Raw genomic sequence first — 14970 nt, 5'->3', positions numbered from 1 at the left:
GGGGTGTACTCACTTTTGTGAGATACTGTATGATTGGAGAATCATGAGGAAAATATACTTGAAAAAGAAATGTGCATGAGCGCAAGAAAAGAAAATTCCTGGAAAGAAAAGAAGATTCCCGGCCACGAAAATTCTTTTCCGTAGCAACATGGGGTGAAATAAAAGGCTTGGTTGGTCGAATTTTGAAACAAATGAGGTCACCATCGGATCACAAAACGCACACAAAATTTGTGATTTTTCTAAAGAAAAAATGTTGGGAATTTGACTCGTGTATGGCCTGCATAAGAGATGGTGAAAATCTTTCAATAACAATACTTTTTTCAGGTTTTAGACATACCTAAAACAAACCAACTTTGAAAAATTTCTATATCACTGTTTAGAACACACACAATGATTCTTATAAGCATTATATTATATTATAAATATGAACCTGTTGCTGAACATGTTGTAAAGATTTATGACAAAAACACATTGTGAAAAAAAATTTATTTTAAAATCTTTTCTTTGTAAGAAAAAAGCAGCCATTGGAAAAGACCCATGTCATGTAATGAGTATTCTACAAACTTCATCCATTATCAGTAAAATGTCACAGCAGTTATATGACCATAGCACCTGCTGTTAAATCATGCAATTGTAGGTTTCAAGGAAGTACAACAGTTTAATTTAATGAAATCAATCAAGTAGAGAAATAAATATTTGTAAAAATGTTCTAACTTTCAGGGAAGCAGCCCATCATTATTTTCATTAATTTTTAAAGTTATGTGGCGAACAACTGTCGTGGCTAGAATTTAGTGGTTAACGCATCCTCTATAAATTTGTTATGTAATAACATATAGGGCAAATCCACTTATAGCAGCAAGCTACAGAAATATCTTTGTTAAAGTGTCCTTTGCTTTCAGTAATGGAAAGAGGAGTAAAATATATAACTGGACAACAGATTTTAACTATTATATTGTGTGCATTATGTTAGTTATGGCTAGGCCACTGATCCCGTTCTATAGATACACTGCCTTACTGCACCCAGGATCCATCAGAGATCTGAAGCAGCCACTTTGCTGGCTGTGGCAACATAGTTGAAATGAAGGACTAATATCAAGATAAAAGCACCAGCCTTTCTTCTCCTTTATTGGCCACAGATAAGCAAGTGCTACTGGATGTTCAATGTGACCTGTTTGTCTATCTTTTCCTTTTCTCTATACCTCATAAACCCTACCTAGTGCGGTAATCCTACAAACAGGGTTTTCAGATTGGCTAATGTTCATCCTTTTATTGCTGGTTAAAGCGTTTGTTACCCCAACACTTCATTTTCCTGATATGTGCCTGCTGTACCATGTACTTGTTGTGAGATAGTCTTCTATTCAATTTGTATTGCTTCCTTTATGTGAAATCTCTGGTGTTCCTGCCAGTCCCTTTGCTTTCCTATTAAAAACTGTTCACACTAAGCAGGAGAGCACACAATGATCAGTCCTCTGTGCTGGGAACTCCACATTTTCTCCTCCAATGATCAGACCTGCCCTGATATGCCTCTACTGGACAGCCTTTCACTGGGAAGATCAGTGTGCTGCTGCTTCTCCTCCCCCAGCTCTTATGCAACTGAGAACAGAGGGAATGTGATCACTTATAAAAAAAAAAAAAGGCAAAAATGTATTTATAGTGTTTTTTTTTTTTTTTATATATATAACAATACACAAATGTTTTGTCTCTCATTTCTGCTTTAAACTGAAAAGGATAGTTGTATAAGGTGATCGTTTACAATCACATTAATTAAACCTCTAAATATTAAGAAAAAGGGCACTTTTCAAATGTTTCCTATCAATTGGGCTAGTTTTGGGAAAGATCTTTACTATCCTGGGATAGTTTTGAGAGAGTGTTTCACTACTTCTATTGCCACCCTCCTTTCTTTAAAACTATTGGTGGATGCATAGTCCTCCGATTGTTCATTGACTCTGGCTTTTGTAATGTTTCTGATTCATATTTAGTCCATACTTGGACCATTGTTTGCCTATGCTTTACTTTATACCGTCTAATAAAATGTTTGAACCAGAAAAAATAGTGGTGTATAAAAAAACATACTTGTATTGGTCTAGTTTACATGTTTATGAACTATGCAGGCATATCTGAATTTTACCCTCATCTTAGGAAGACAACAGTGAATGTTGATTGATGGAAACCTTACACCTACTGCTAATGATTCTGAATCCCTTGATCCCTGTAAACTACTGGCCTGCCTTACAAAATGGCTGCTTCAATATATCGATATGTGGTGGTACATCATTGCAGCAAAATCCCCTTTGTATTCACACCCTGTATGTTTTGGAAACCATTCCTTTTTTTTTTATAGAAGTAGCCCTTAATTAAAACATAAGGAATGTTAAAGTAACAGAGATAAAATCTTAATTCAGCCTTCTAAATATTTTTCTAGGTGCGGTGATCTAATTACGAAGGTGATGGCTGCGTGTTTGTTTTCGCATAAATCTACATTACAAAGTTTGTGCATCTCACCTACGTGAGCTTGTTGGACATCCAGGTCTATAAAGTCAATCACATAGCCTTGTGATCTCCACTGACCAACATTAGTATAAAAGAACATTGTAGACAATTCTGCTCCTCCAACAGTTTTGGAGTAGGCCCTTTTCTGTTGCAGCATGACTGTACTCCTGTGCACAAAGCCAGGTCCATAAAGGCATGGTTTGACATGTTTGGTGTGGAAGAACTTGGTAGGCATGCACAGCAACCTGATCTAAACTATAGTGAAAAACTTTAGTATAAATTAGATTGCCAATTGCAAGCTAGGTCTTCTTGTCCAATATTAGTAGCTGGCCTCACAAATCTTGCTTTGTCTGAATGGGCACAAATTCCCAAACACACTCTCTTAAAACTTGTAGAATGCTCTCTAGAGTGGAGGAAATTATAGCCAAGGGGAAGGGGGCAACTCCATATTAATGCCTGTGGTTTTGGAATGGGATAGCCAACGAGCTTATATAGGTTTGATGGTTAAATGTCCAAAAACCCTTGGCTATATAGTATATACTGATGGAATAGGTACAGCATGAATAAAGAGCTTGTTGTTTGTGACTGTTAATTATTAATCTTCCATATTTGGAAGATATTACCTGCTGCAACGGAAATCCTATCTTTTCAAGCTACAATGTGTATTTATGAAAACAATGGAAGATGTATATCAAAGATAAATTAGGAAAGACCATTTTCAAAGGATGATGACATAGAATAGATTACCATGAACATAAAAAAACCTAACCTGCATATTTCAGAATTTTATGTCAAATATGTAAACCATAAATAACAGTGGGAATATGTTTTCCATTTCACTCAAACACATTCAATAATTCAATAGCTCAAATTAAATCAGTTGGAAATGGCCTCAAATACTTCAAACATATACGGTTGTTATAAATTTTTGATGATCACTTTGTTAATGTGTAATTTTCCTGAGAAAAGTCAATAACGATTAATTAAAATATTCTGTCAGGTTGTAAAAATAAAAATAAGGCAGTTAACAAGATTGTCATTTGGTGTATTTTTTTTTTTCGTTTTCTACGTCCATCGAGGCTTTAATGCATAAATAATCTGTTTCCGTATCACAGGCAAATGGACAGTCACTGCACGACCTTCTGCTGCACTGAGTCTTGACAGAATGAAAAGAATCACCATATTGCAATGTCAAGGGTTTAGGACACTGTAAAGCAGCATATTGCACATTCTAAAAGTTATCAATTCTGAAGAAAAGCTTGTACAGCCCAATCGTCACTGTATTCCTACCATCATTTTGTAGGTGTCACATCTTTAGGCAATGTAGCTTCTGTAGCTCTTCTAACAAAAAGGTAACGGTGATAAAGTAGTTTTTTAGACCAAATAAAATAATAGATCTCCTGTACTGTCCCTGTTGGTGTGCTGCTACTGAGTACTGTAAGAGGAAAAACAGTTTCTTCATTACAGGAGTCTATGCTCTTATGAGAGCAATGATAACATTGTGCTTTTCAATAATCCAGGGAAAGTCAACCGAATTACTGAGTTCATGAAAGTCATTTATTTTTTTCTCTTGTCCATTTGATCATAGTTTCTGGTGAGCGGTATAAGAATATTAGTTTGGCATATAAATCTTCTTCCAGTTCCAGTTCCCCGGTCTCTCGGACTAGGAAAATGTCGGTGCACAGTTTCAATATGCGGTCCACATTTGGTAGCTCTTCAAACATGATCGAATGAGATATCCCACTAAAGAACTCACGAACAAATTTTCCAATTACAAGTACCACAGAGGCGTACAGTCCCATTATTCTGTGAACAGAAAATAAATGTTACTACATGAATCATGCTTGTATTGTACTTTGGCAATGGACCACCTTGTCAATTCAGAGAATGCCTTGCATTCATTCTGAAATATGATGGGCATTCTGTGAATGGTGCCCATGCTGAGTAAGTGATCTCTGTGCTCACTATGAAGCATGGCAGCCTCGTGGCACGTGACCTGAAAGACAGCGACAATTACTGTAGTAGTGTTTACTACTATAGTGATTCTCTGCTTCCATGGTAGTCCCACAGGTATGGCATATGCATATGTACATTGGTCCAAGCTGGACCAATGTAACAAAATTCAGCTTTAAACACCCATATACATTTGCTCTTAGAAAATCTTCCCCCTCTGGTTCTGGCCGCTGTGAAGCACTATATCTAAAATATATTGCATTATATTTAAAAAGCAAATTAACACAGTTTTAAATCACAATGCACTATAAATGAAGCTTCTTAAAGTGATTGTAAAGTCTTGTTAAAAAACAAACAAACATGGTATACTTACCTCCTCTGTGCAGTTGGTTTTGCACAGAGCAGCCTGGATCCTCCTCCTGGCTCCCTCTTCGCTGCTCCTGGCCCCTCCCTTCTGTCGAGTGCCCCCAAAGCATGCAGCTTGTTTTGGGGGCACCCGAGCCGAGTCACAGCTCCATGTGTCCACTCAGACATAGAGCCACAACCCGACCCCGCCCCCTCTCTCCCCTGATTGGCTAACTGACTTTGACAGCCGCGGGAGCCAATGGTGCTGCTGCTGTGTCTCCAATCAGGAGATGAGTCCCAGGTGGCTAAGACACTCAAGATGGGGCTCAGTTAAGTAATTGGGGGGGGAGGGGGGGGGGGCTGTGGAGGCTCCTACACACAGAAGGTTTTGTATCTTAATGCATAGAATGCAAGATGCAAAACTTTCTGCCTTCACAACTCCTTTAATCACTTGACCTCTGGAAGATTTACCCCTTCATGACCAGGCCTTTTTTTGTGGTATGGCACTGCATTATTTTTAACTGACAATGGCGTGGTCGTGCAATGCTGTACCCAAATAAAAAGTATGTTCCCCTTTTCCCCACAAATAGAGCTTTCTTTCCATGGTATTTGATCACCTCTGAATTTTTTATATTTTTCGCTATAAACAAAAATAGACCGACAATTATATATATATATATATATATATATATATATATATATATATATATTTATATTTTTTACTTTCTGCTATAAAACATATCCAATAAAAAAATGTAAAAAATGTCTTCATCAGTTTAGTCCAATATGTATTCTGCTACATATTTTTGGTAAAAAATCCCAATAAGCATATATTGATTGGTTTGTGCAAAAGTTATAGCATCTACAAACTAAGGAATATATTTATGGAATTTTGTTTTACTAGTAATGGCGGTGATCAGTGACTTATAGCGGGACTGTGATATTGCGGTGGACAAATCAGACACTAACTGACACTTGTGACATTTTTTGGTGACCGATGACATTAAAACAGCGATCAGTGCTAAAAAAAATGTGCACTCTAACTGTACTAATGACACTGGCTAGGAAAGGGTTAACATCAGGGGCTATATCCAGCTACTACACACTTGATATGGGAACTGAAATGTGCTGCCTCAACGTTCCAGTCCGTTAGGGCTACATGATTGGGTGGGAGACCTAGTTGGGGTTGGTTGGGTGGTGGTGGGGGGGGGAGTGTTTCATTAGATAGTTAGGAGTAATGCCGTGTACACACCAGCGGAATGTCTGACAGAAAAAGTCAGAGGGAATCTTTTCATTGTATATTCCGACCGTGTGTATGCCTCATTGGACTTTTTTAAAAATTTAAAAAAAAATTCTGATAGACCTAGAAATAGAATATGTTTTAAATCTTTCAGACGGAATCAATTCCTATTGGGAAAACTGTTCGTCTGTATGCTGTTTTGATGGACCAAAAACTATGCATGCTCTGAAGCAAGTACGAGATGGAAGCTATTGGCTAATGGCTATTGAACTTCCTTTTTCTAGTCCCGTTGTACGTGCTGTACATCACCGCATTCTTAAGGATCGGACTTTGGTGTGATCGTGTGTACGTACGACTGTTTCAGCAGAACTCTGTTGGAATTCCATCGGAAATAGCTTTGGAATTTATTCCGATGGGAAAACCGGTCGTGTGTATGCGGCATAAGTGTGTTTTGGTACACGGCCCTGCGTGGCCAATTTACTGGGATTTCTATCATAGTCACCAAATGTTGTTATGTTTAACGCTGTAAACTCAATAAAAATAATAGAAACAAAAACCAAAGGGTTAACTGTGTGCTTAGCCAGTGCTCGTGCACTGTGTGGAAGGTGCTTTTACTAGAGGAATCCATTGATCCATGTTTCTGCCTTGCAAGAACACAGGATTGATGCCTTCCCTACTGACAGAATGGTAATCTGCCTTGTTTACACAGGCAGATCAGTGTTCTGGCTCTCTACCTAATGATCGGCAGGTGCCGGCGGACATCGGGTCCGCGGTAACCACAGATCAGCTCCTGTTGTGTATAATCACAGCGGGAGCAGGTCGCCGCCAGTGCACCCGGCAGTGCAGGATCATGTACTAGGTACATGATCCGGCGCAGTAGAGCCACCTTGTCGCCGTATATGTAAGTTATACAGTAAGCAAGTGGTTACAATTAGTGGGCAGACATGTTAATCTTGTTTGCATTTTGGACAATCAGGCTGTTCACTAACAATGTAAAATACTTTGTGCTCTAAGCAGTAAAAATATGAACCAAGGAGCCCATTTTTTTGAATAATCCCATGTCTAAAAGTAAACAACCAATAGTAACTGTATAAGAATAAAGTACTTACCCATAACCTGCCAAGAATCCTAAACTAGGAGGGCTGACTTTATCGCTGAAAACAATTAATTCCAAGCCAGTTCTGTTGAAAAACTCCTTATTGGCTTGATTGAGGACCCACCATTCTTGAACACTATCTCCAAAAACATCTCTCTTTAGAGAGACGCTAATATTTACAAATGTTTGGCCTGTGAATAAAGCATAGGATTAAAAACAATAGTGTTTTAGTCACCCATATACAGGAGAACTACAGTATATGTTTAAAAAAGCTTACCTTTAAGGAGTTGCAGGATGGGTCTTGCAATTGAATCTTTTGGTGCTTTTATGTACCATGGATATATTTTATCAAGTGTTCTGCAGAACAAAACAATTATTATTGTTATATACTATTATTGTGATGTACTTAGATATTTACATATTTTTTAATCATTTTCATCTAAAACTTCTAGTTAGTTAGAATACAGTGGGAACATGACTTAAAGCAGAACTATAGGCAAATGTTCTTTTTTTATATTTTAGATGCAAGGGATATAACAATAATGACCCCTGACCCTCTGTCTGGACAGTGTCGATTGGCTCTGTGCTGATCACATGCACCCTTCCAAAAAACTCTCTATAGCAATACACACCAAACTGAGCATGTGTAGAGTGCCTCCAAGGCCCTGTACCATCAGCAGATGGATTGGGGACAGTAACAGATGGGGAGGATCAGAGAAGATTGGATCAAACAGTTTTTTTACACAATGCGGAGGATTAACTCCTTCGTTTCCACAGTAAGTATAACAAGCATGCTATACTGCTTTACTGGGTGGAGTGTCACGCTGATGTCACCGTTACACTCGTGTCCCGGAAGAAGGGGTTTTATGTATGTGTGCCTGCCTACACATACAAACAAGGCACAATTTTTGCATCTATGTTGTAAGTGCAATCTTTTTATTCTAGTAAATTACATTTTTGGATTCTACCCAAGAACAAGTGCTCCGGTTTGGCTCGGGAGGGTAGGTGGGCCGGCCTGGCTCAGGCGGAGTGCCGCCCTTGTGCTGCACTCCGTCCACTCCTCCCTCAGCCCACCAGCCTCTCCAATTGCAGACATCACCTTGGTTCCTCCTTTCCTGTGTTTACACCAATCTGTGGCTGCCCCACAATGCCTGCTAGCCTCCCAGCCCGATCCTCCCTGCGTTTTGAAGCTACAACAAGGCGTTATGGGCAGCCTGTTGGTGAGCTATGCTGGGAAGCTGGAGAGAGAAGTGGACAGGTGAGTGAGTGCAATTCTCAGAGCTATAGATGAGCAGGAAGGGAATCCCAGTGGGCAGCACACACACCATACGAAGATTCAGGGCAGCTGTGTGAAGTGAGCGTGGAAGAAGTTCACAGCATCATGCTGGAGCGGTGCTGGTTCCTCTTCCTCTTGATACACAATTCTTCCTTACATTTGCTGCCTCTCTTTATTTACAATCTCTGCTTTCTTCTGACGGTACACGTGCAGTGCTCCTGCCCCCCTCGCTTCATCTGCTCCATCCCAGGCTCTGGACTCCCCTGACCTCCCCTGCTTACTGCACCCCACATTTTAGCTGCTTATACATTCCTGCACTAAGGCCTGTGTTCTCCGTTTCCTTGAATTCAATTTTTTTTGGTTTTGTTTACTTGTTTAGTACTGAGTTTTATTTATTTTTTAATGTTGTTGAACTTGTTTGCATAGCAGTCCCGTGCTTTTTTGTTATTGGTGGGGGGGGTCACACAAGTTTTATCGGGAATGCTAAAAAGGACCATGAAAACAGAAAATCCTTGTGGGCAGGCAGATGTGTAATACTAGTCACACACCAGCCCCCAAAATTTCCACTCAAGTGCTTGCATTAGGCTAGTGGAAATAAGCTGAGGGCGAGTGTTCAGGCTTGGCCCGGGGGCGGGTCCGCTCAGCTCTCAATAAGGCCCCTTTTACACTGGAGTGGTGAGTGTGGTGGTGGTAAATCGCTGCTATTTTTAGCAGTGCTTTACCGGCAATTTCGCTGCGCTATTCGGCCACTAGCTGGGCTCTTTTACCCCCTCGCTAGTGGCCGAGAAAGAGCTAAAACCACCGCAAAGCGCTGCTGCAGCAGCGCTATGCTGCCGATATAGCTGCGCTGCCCCACTGATTTCAATTGGCAGGAGCGGCTATGATGCTGCTAGCAGGACTTTTTTTAGCGTCCTGTCAGTGCACCACTCCAGTGTGAAAGCCCTCGTGGGCTTTCACACTGGAGACACAGCAGCGGCTCTTTCAGGGCGCTTTGCAGGCGCCATTTTTAGAGCTGCGGCGCCTGCAAAGTGCCCTGAAAGAGCCGCTGCTGTGTCCCCGGTGTGAAAGCCCCAAGGGCTTTCACACTGGAGCAGTGCGCTGGCATGACGCTAAAAAAAAGTCCTGCTAGACCGGTCCTTCACTGTTCCTGTCCATTGAAATCAATTGGCAGCGCGGCTATACTCCTGGCATAGCACTGCTGCAGCAGCGCTTTGCAGTGGTTTCAACCCTTTCTCGGCCGTTAGCGGGGGGTAAAAGCCCCCCGCTAGTGGCCGAATAGTGCCGCAAAATTTTACGTTTTACCGCTGGTGCACCCACTGCCGAGTGTGAAAGGGGCCTTAAGCCAATGACTCTATGCACAATATAAGCTCAAAAAACGCCGATAATAGTGTTTTTGTGCCAGCTTTTAACAGCATTTTAGCAGCAGCTTTTTCCCTCCCAAAAACACAAAAAAAGTTAGTTTTTTTCTGCTTTTAGAAGCTGAACTTTGAAAAATGCTTCTAGACTAAAATAGTGTGCATGGACACATTGGATAACACTATTAGCTTCTGGAAGCAGAAAAAAAAATGCTCAAAAGATGCTGCTGAGATGTGCATGGAGCTGTTATTTTTTTATTGCTACTGACACCAACACCCACAAGTTCATTTTGATATCCCAAGTTTATTTACAGCATAAGAAAATAGGAATTAGCAAAGGACCGATTAACACACATTGGACCTGATTATCTAAATGTTATGTGCATGTGCTGGTGCATGGATCGTATCCTCACCAAACCAAACCGAATCATATCTTCACCGAACCAAACCAAATACTCATGATATCTACTATGTGCCTACACAGATTAACGCTTACATTTGTTGAATTTGCCGTGGGGTGTAAAATTCAACATCTGAAAATCCTAAGACCTAATAAATAGCAGTATTATCTGGATGTTTAACATGCATGTCAAACTAAGATTGCAATGCATTAAACATCAATATAAATTAGCTAGATTAGTTCAAGGATTACGGTATATTTTCCCTACAATGCAAATCTTCCACAGCTATTTATCCCTGCTCTTGTGTATTTGCTTCAGTATATAACGACCATTCAGTACAGAGTCTTTGAATATATACTCGTAAGTTTACTCATACTTACACTGGAGTTGAAGTGTTTAATCTCATCATGTTGGCCAGGGCTGTTCGTGTTTCATTTGACAATGAAACTGTATGTTTCTCACCTGTGACCTCTGCATTGGCTCCAAGACTCAAGTTCCTATGTGGGTGTGCAGAAAATAAATGAGCCAACAGCAAACAATGCAGATAAAAGTGCAGAAAACATTTTTAGATAATATATTTTATATAGGGTGTCTGATTGAAGAACAGTTACTACAATCTTCCTATCAGCTTTTCTTTTTTCCGTTGGCAGAAACATGTAAAGGGGAACACTGGCTGGTCTCTAGGTAGGAAGCACATTCTGTTTTTGAGCCAGATATTTTTTATGTTAAGCCACACATGACTAACGCAAATATGTTTATAGCTTCATACATACTGTGGAGAGTTGGAACTACCTAAAGTATGAACCTATAAGGCGGTCAGCATTGAGTGCCTAGAGGCAAGAAAACGGGTTACAGGAGTGCAAAATGGATTGCACTCCTGTGATCCATAGGAGAAGCCCAGCCAAACAAGCTCAGGCTGGACTTCTCCTTTAACCAACTTGATTTCTGACACCTTATATATTATTTCAAATTGATAAGTACTGCATAAAAATGTTGAGTTTTAATATGATGTTGCTGACAGTTGCAGAAGAATTGTGAAACACATCCATACCTATGAATAGCCCAGGAAATAACCAATGTGAATTCATGAGTTAAATCTGCAATGCTTTCTATCATCGTTTTTCTGCTCGGAGGGCTAATGGTCCATAGAGAATTAGAATTTCCTTCTAGTTCTGCAATAATAATGTCTTCTGATCCATATGCTTCCAAGAACTGAAGAGCAGACTGAAAGAATAAACAACTCTGTGTTATAATAGGCAGAAGCATATTTTTATTTGCACTAATTTAAGCCTCATCATAAAACAGAATTCAACAACACACAAATGGGAAATGTTTAAAGGCATTGAGAAAAACAAAAAGTTGTCACAATTTATACTCTAGTGCCTATTAATGTTTTGCTCAGTTCAGGGCTTTTCTTCTCATAGAAAAGGTGCAGGAACTCATCCTCCTCCCCTAGGCCACCCCTGTTTCTGCCCAATACCCACCCATAGGACCTCCCTCTAAGACCGCCCCTTGTATCCACCCCTACACACCTCCTAGCACCGCCCCCTTTAGAGAACAGGTAACCAAGTATAATTTAGGGGGCTGCGCAAGAAATTTGTATGGACTTTTTAAATAAAAAGCAACATAGTAAAATGCACAAAACATTAGAAATATCCAGCACTTACCAAAGTAAGCTCAGAGGCCCTTCCAGATGATTTTAAAAAGCCCATATCCCACAAAGAGACAGTGCTATATCCTGCAAAGAGACAGCCCAATCCAACAAAGACACAGCCCAGTCCAGCAAAAAGACCAAATACAGCAAAGAGACAGCGCAAATCCCGCAAAGAGACACCCCAGCAAAGAGACAGCCCAAAAAACTTCCATTCTGCTTCGCAACACTGCTATACAGCGACAATGACTTTACTGGAACAGGTGCACCAAAACAAGCATTCAGTCTGCAGGGAGAGGGGGAGCGGATTGAAAATCAGTCCCCCTTCCGCTCTTTCAGGCTACAGTCAGAGTTCAGCTCTATCTCCTGCTCGCCTGTTCCAACTTATGATCACTCCAGTGTGCCAGCGGGCTTTGCTCCCAGTGTCTTTGGCGTTCCAGCATGTTCCACCAGAAAACAAAGCCCAGTCTCTGTTCCTACATTCAACAGAATTTATAATAAATTATACAGAGGGAGAGCCACAATGTCCCCTAACCATTTACAGAATATCATTGTTGCTACTATGGAGAGGAGCACGATATACTAATACTAATTTTATGCAGTTATCAAGTGTATTCTTTAGCAGTACCAGGATGCTACGTGACATACATCTCTTAAGCTGACCATACATGGTTAGTTCTTATTCGTTCAAGCCTCTGCCTCCATCCACACAAATGAAATGGATAGTGGAATCCCCCCCTGCTGGGACACTGTATTCCCACAGCAAATCAATAAAAAAAAGCAAAGCAATTTATCCATCTACCTGAACCCAGCACCCACTGCTTTCAGAATACACCGATTAGTGTCTGTAGCTGCTCATTGAAGAAAAAATACATGCCCCTTTGACAGAAGTCAATTAAAAAATATCAATTTCTAAGAAGGCCCACACCCTACTGGACTTGCTGGATTATGATTAGTGTGTGATCAACTTATTTTTTAATACTAATTAAAAAGTGCAGAAGCCTTGTTGCCCTGTTTGATTGCAGTGGGTTAATCAATTCAAGTCAATCCAAGAAATAATGGCAATATGTAGAGTAGCTTATGGGAGGAACCAACTCTGGTTATACTTTTTCTATACTTACAGTGTCTTTGGTTTTTTTAAATCTGGTGTACATGCCCTCTGTCATATCTCTTAGCTGGTTTTGTTGAGCGCTCATGGTAAAAATAGGCTGAAGGGAAAATACAGTCCATGAATGTGTGGCACATTTTACTTACAATGTGTAAAACAATAAAACATACAGAAACAATTTAAATTTCTTATGGCATCTACAACCTGTTTCAGACATATTCCCTGTTTAGGAGCAGTAATTACTCTATTCAAAAACAAATTAAACGTTATGTATAATTACCATTAGCATCCATTTATCATTATCCAGCAGTTCAATTCTGCATGGGAGGAAGCAGGCAGGATTTTGTTTGACAGACCAGCTGTTTCGGGGAACCTTTCTCTGGAGCCTATTACCAGTTGGACATGCCTATTACAGCTCTGAGGTGGTGTGCATGGGCTAAAGGGATACGAAAATCTGAGTTTGACTCATAGGGAATTTGTCTAATCCTGCTTAGCATCCATAAAACTCAAACTTAACATCAAATCCCACTAAAGTCTATTCAGACAAGGTACTGTCAAAAAAGAGAGATACCCTGCAGTATGCAGTTGCAATTTAGATGCTGGGGTTCATCTGTGGAAATGTTGTGGCAAAGGGAGTTAGTTCCATGAGTTGAATAAGAGTAGCTGTAAAGCTCAAAGTTTTATCCAGCTGGCATTAAGACGCTGAGCATGGAGGTGATCTGTGGACATTTTTTTCTTTGCTTCTAGCAGCAACAAAAAATACATCTGCCTTAGGAAGCATACTACTGTGAATAACATGGTACATGTGCAAGAATACTACATAGGTTTAAGCCTTTGCTTGACTCTTTTCAGCATGGCCATATGACCCTCTTCCTTGCCTGATCTGGTGTATCCTAAGCCTCTGAAATCTCTTGTGAGACTTTCCTCTCTGTCACTAAAGGCTGCAGATGTTGTAGCAGATGCAGCAGGCAAATCCTATGGGGGGAAGTGAAAAGTGAGGAACAACGAGGAGGAGTGTGGGCCTTTTGATACTGTCTTGTCTTATTGGGATGCTGCTCTGACAGCAGATATGTTGGAAAAGGCCCACTACAGAGCTTTGTGAAATGGCCTGCATCAGTTGTATTAGATTAACTGCCCCCTTCAGTCCTCTGTAAGCTGCCACTGTCCATGAACAAAATCCTCCAGCACTGCTGGTCTGTCTCTCTCTCTGAGGTTTCCTCCTCTTTAATCAGTGACACTCATGTATTGACACCTCATCATTCACCCCTCCTCATTGCTGGAGCCCACCTGGCAGTAAGCATCAGCTACTGGCACATAACGGCCTCTTTCTGCTCCCTGCCTAATGTCCCCAACTTCTATGGTTGTAGCGTTATCTTCCTTATCCTCAATATCAGAAATTAATACTTGCTCATGACCAAGATCATCCTTATGCAGCAAGTAAGTGATCATGTTATCAATTAATTCTGCTGACTCTTCACTGCCAGTCTGCAAGACTACGGTGGTATTAGCAAACAAGGAGGAGGAAGAAAAGGGCAGGCTTTGTTAGTCTCTCAACTACCTCCTCTGTATGCTGTGGGTATATAGCACTGCCAATCCGAGAGAGAGAGAAGGCAGAGATGCCTTGACGCTTGATGGTGCAGCCTGCTTTGTCCTACAGAATCCTCTAGCCCCCTACTTCCTCTATTTGCAAAACCTCTGACTCTCACTTTAGGCCTATCTGATATTTTCTTTTCTTTTCCAATATTTTTATTATGAACATTTTTAACAAGTACAAAATTGACATTTACCATCTTAGTACGAAGTAATGGTACAGGTGACAAATCGGTTATGAGTCGGTTACATCACAAATTACCTTGTGTGAGGTTTTGCGTATCCTTGGCCTATTTTAAATAAAGGGGATTGGCTAACCTTAATAGCAGCTATGGCAACATGAGAAATAAATATGCATGGCTTTGGTGCACTGTACATAACCACACCAGTATGTGGTGATGTGCTGCAAACAAAGGGTAGCTTGTCTGTATAGTGGGCTGAAAAGCCCTATGTGATAGCATAGTG

At 40.5% G+C, this 14970-nt stretch overlaps 1 protein-coding gene across 8 annotated transcripts in view; it reads right to left on the bottom strand.

Moving 5' to 3' along the window:
• Positions 1-471: 471 nt before the first annotated feature.
• PIEZO2 (piezo type mechanosensitive ion channel component 2) overlaps positions 472-14970 on the bottom strand; it is a 503501-nt gene continuing 489002 nt past the window's right edge. For all 8 annotated transcript variants that reach the window (XM_077492436.1, XM_077492435.1, XM_077492439.1 and 5 more), the window contains 6 exons: positions 12929-13015; positions 11208-11380; positions 10537-10653; positions 7402-7481; positions 7138-7315; positions 472-4296 (listed from right to left, as the gene is read on the bottom strand). In XM_077492436.1, coding sequence (XP_077348562.1) covers positions 4044-4296; positions 7138-7315; positions 7402-7481; positions 10537-10653; positions 11208-11380; positions 12929-13015 — 888 coding nt within the window. In that variant the 3' untranslated portion in view covers positions 472-4043. The remainder of the gene's footprint in view (positions 4297-7137; positions 7316-7401; positions 7482-10536; positions 10654-11207; positions 11381-12928; positions 13016-14970) is intronic.

The sequence above is a fragment of the Lithobates pipiens genome, unplaced genomic scaffold (genome assembly GCF_037356315.1).
Source record: "Lithobates pipiens isolate NorthernLeopardFrog02 unplaced genomic scaffold, aLitPip1_a1.2 Scaffold_19, whole genome shotgun sequence".
Taxonomy (NCBI): Eukaryota; Metazoa; Chordata; class Amphibia; order Anura; family Ranidae; genus Lithobates; species Lithobates pipiens.
The sequence above is the reverse complement of the archived record's forward strand: the minus strand, read 5'-3'. Positions and strand labels throughout refer to the sequence as shown.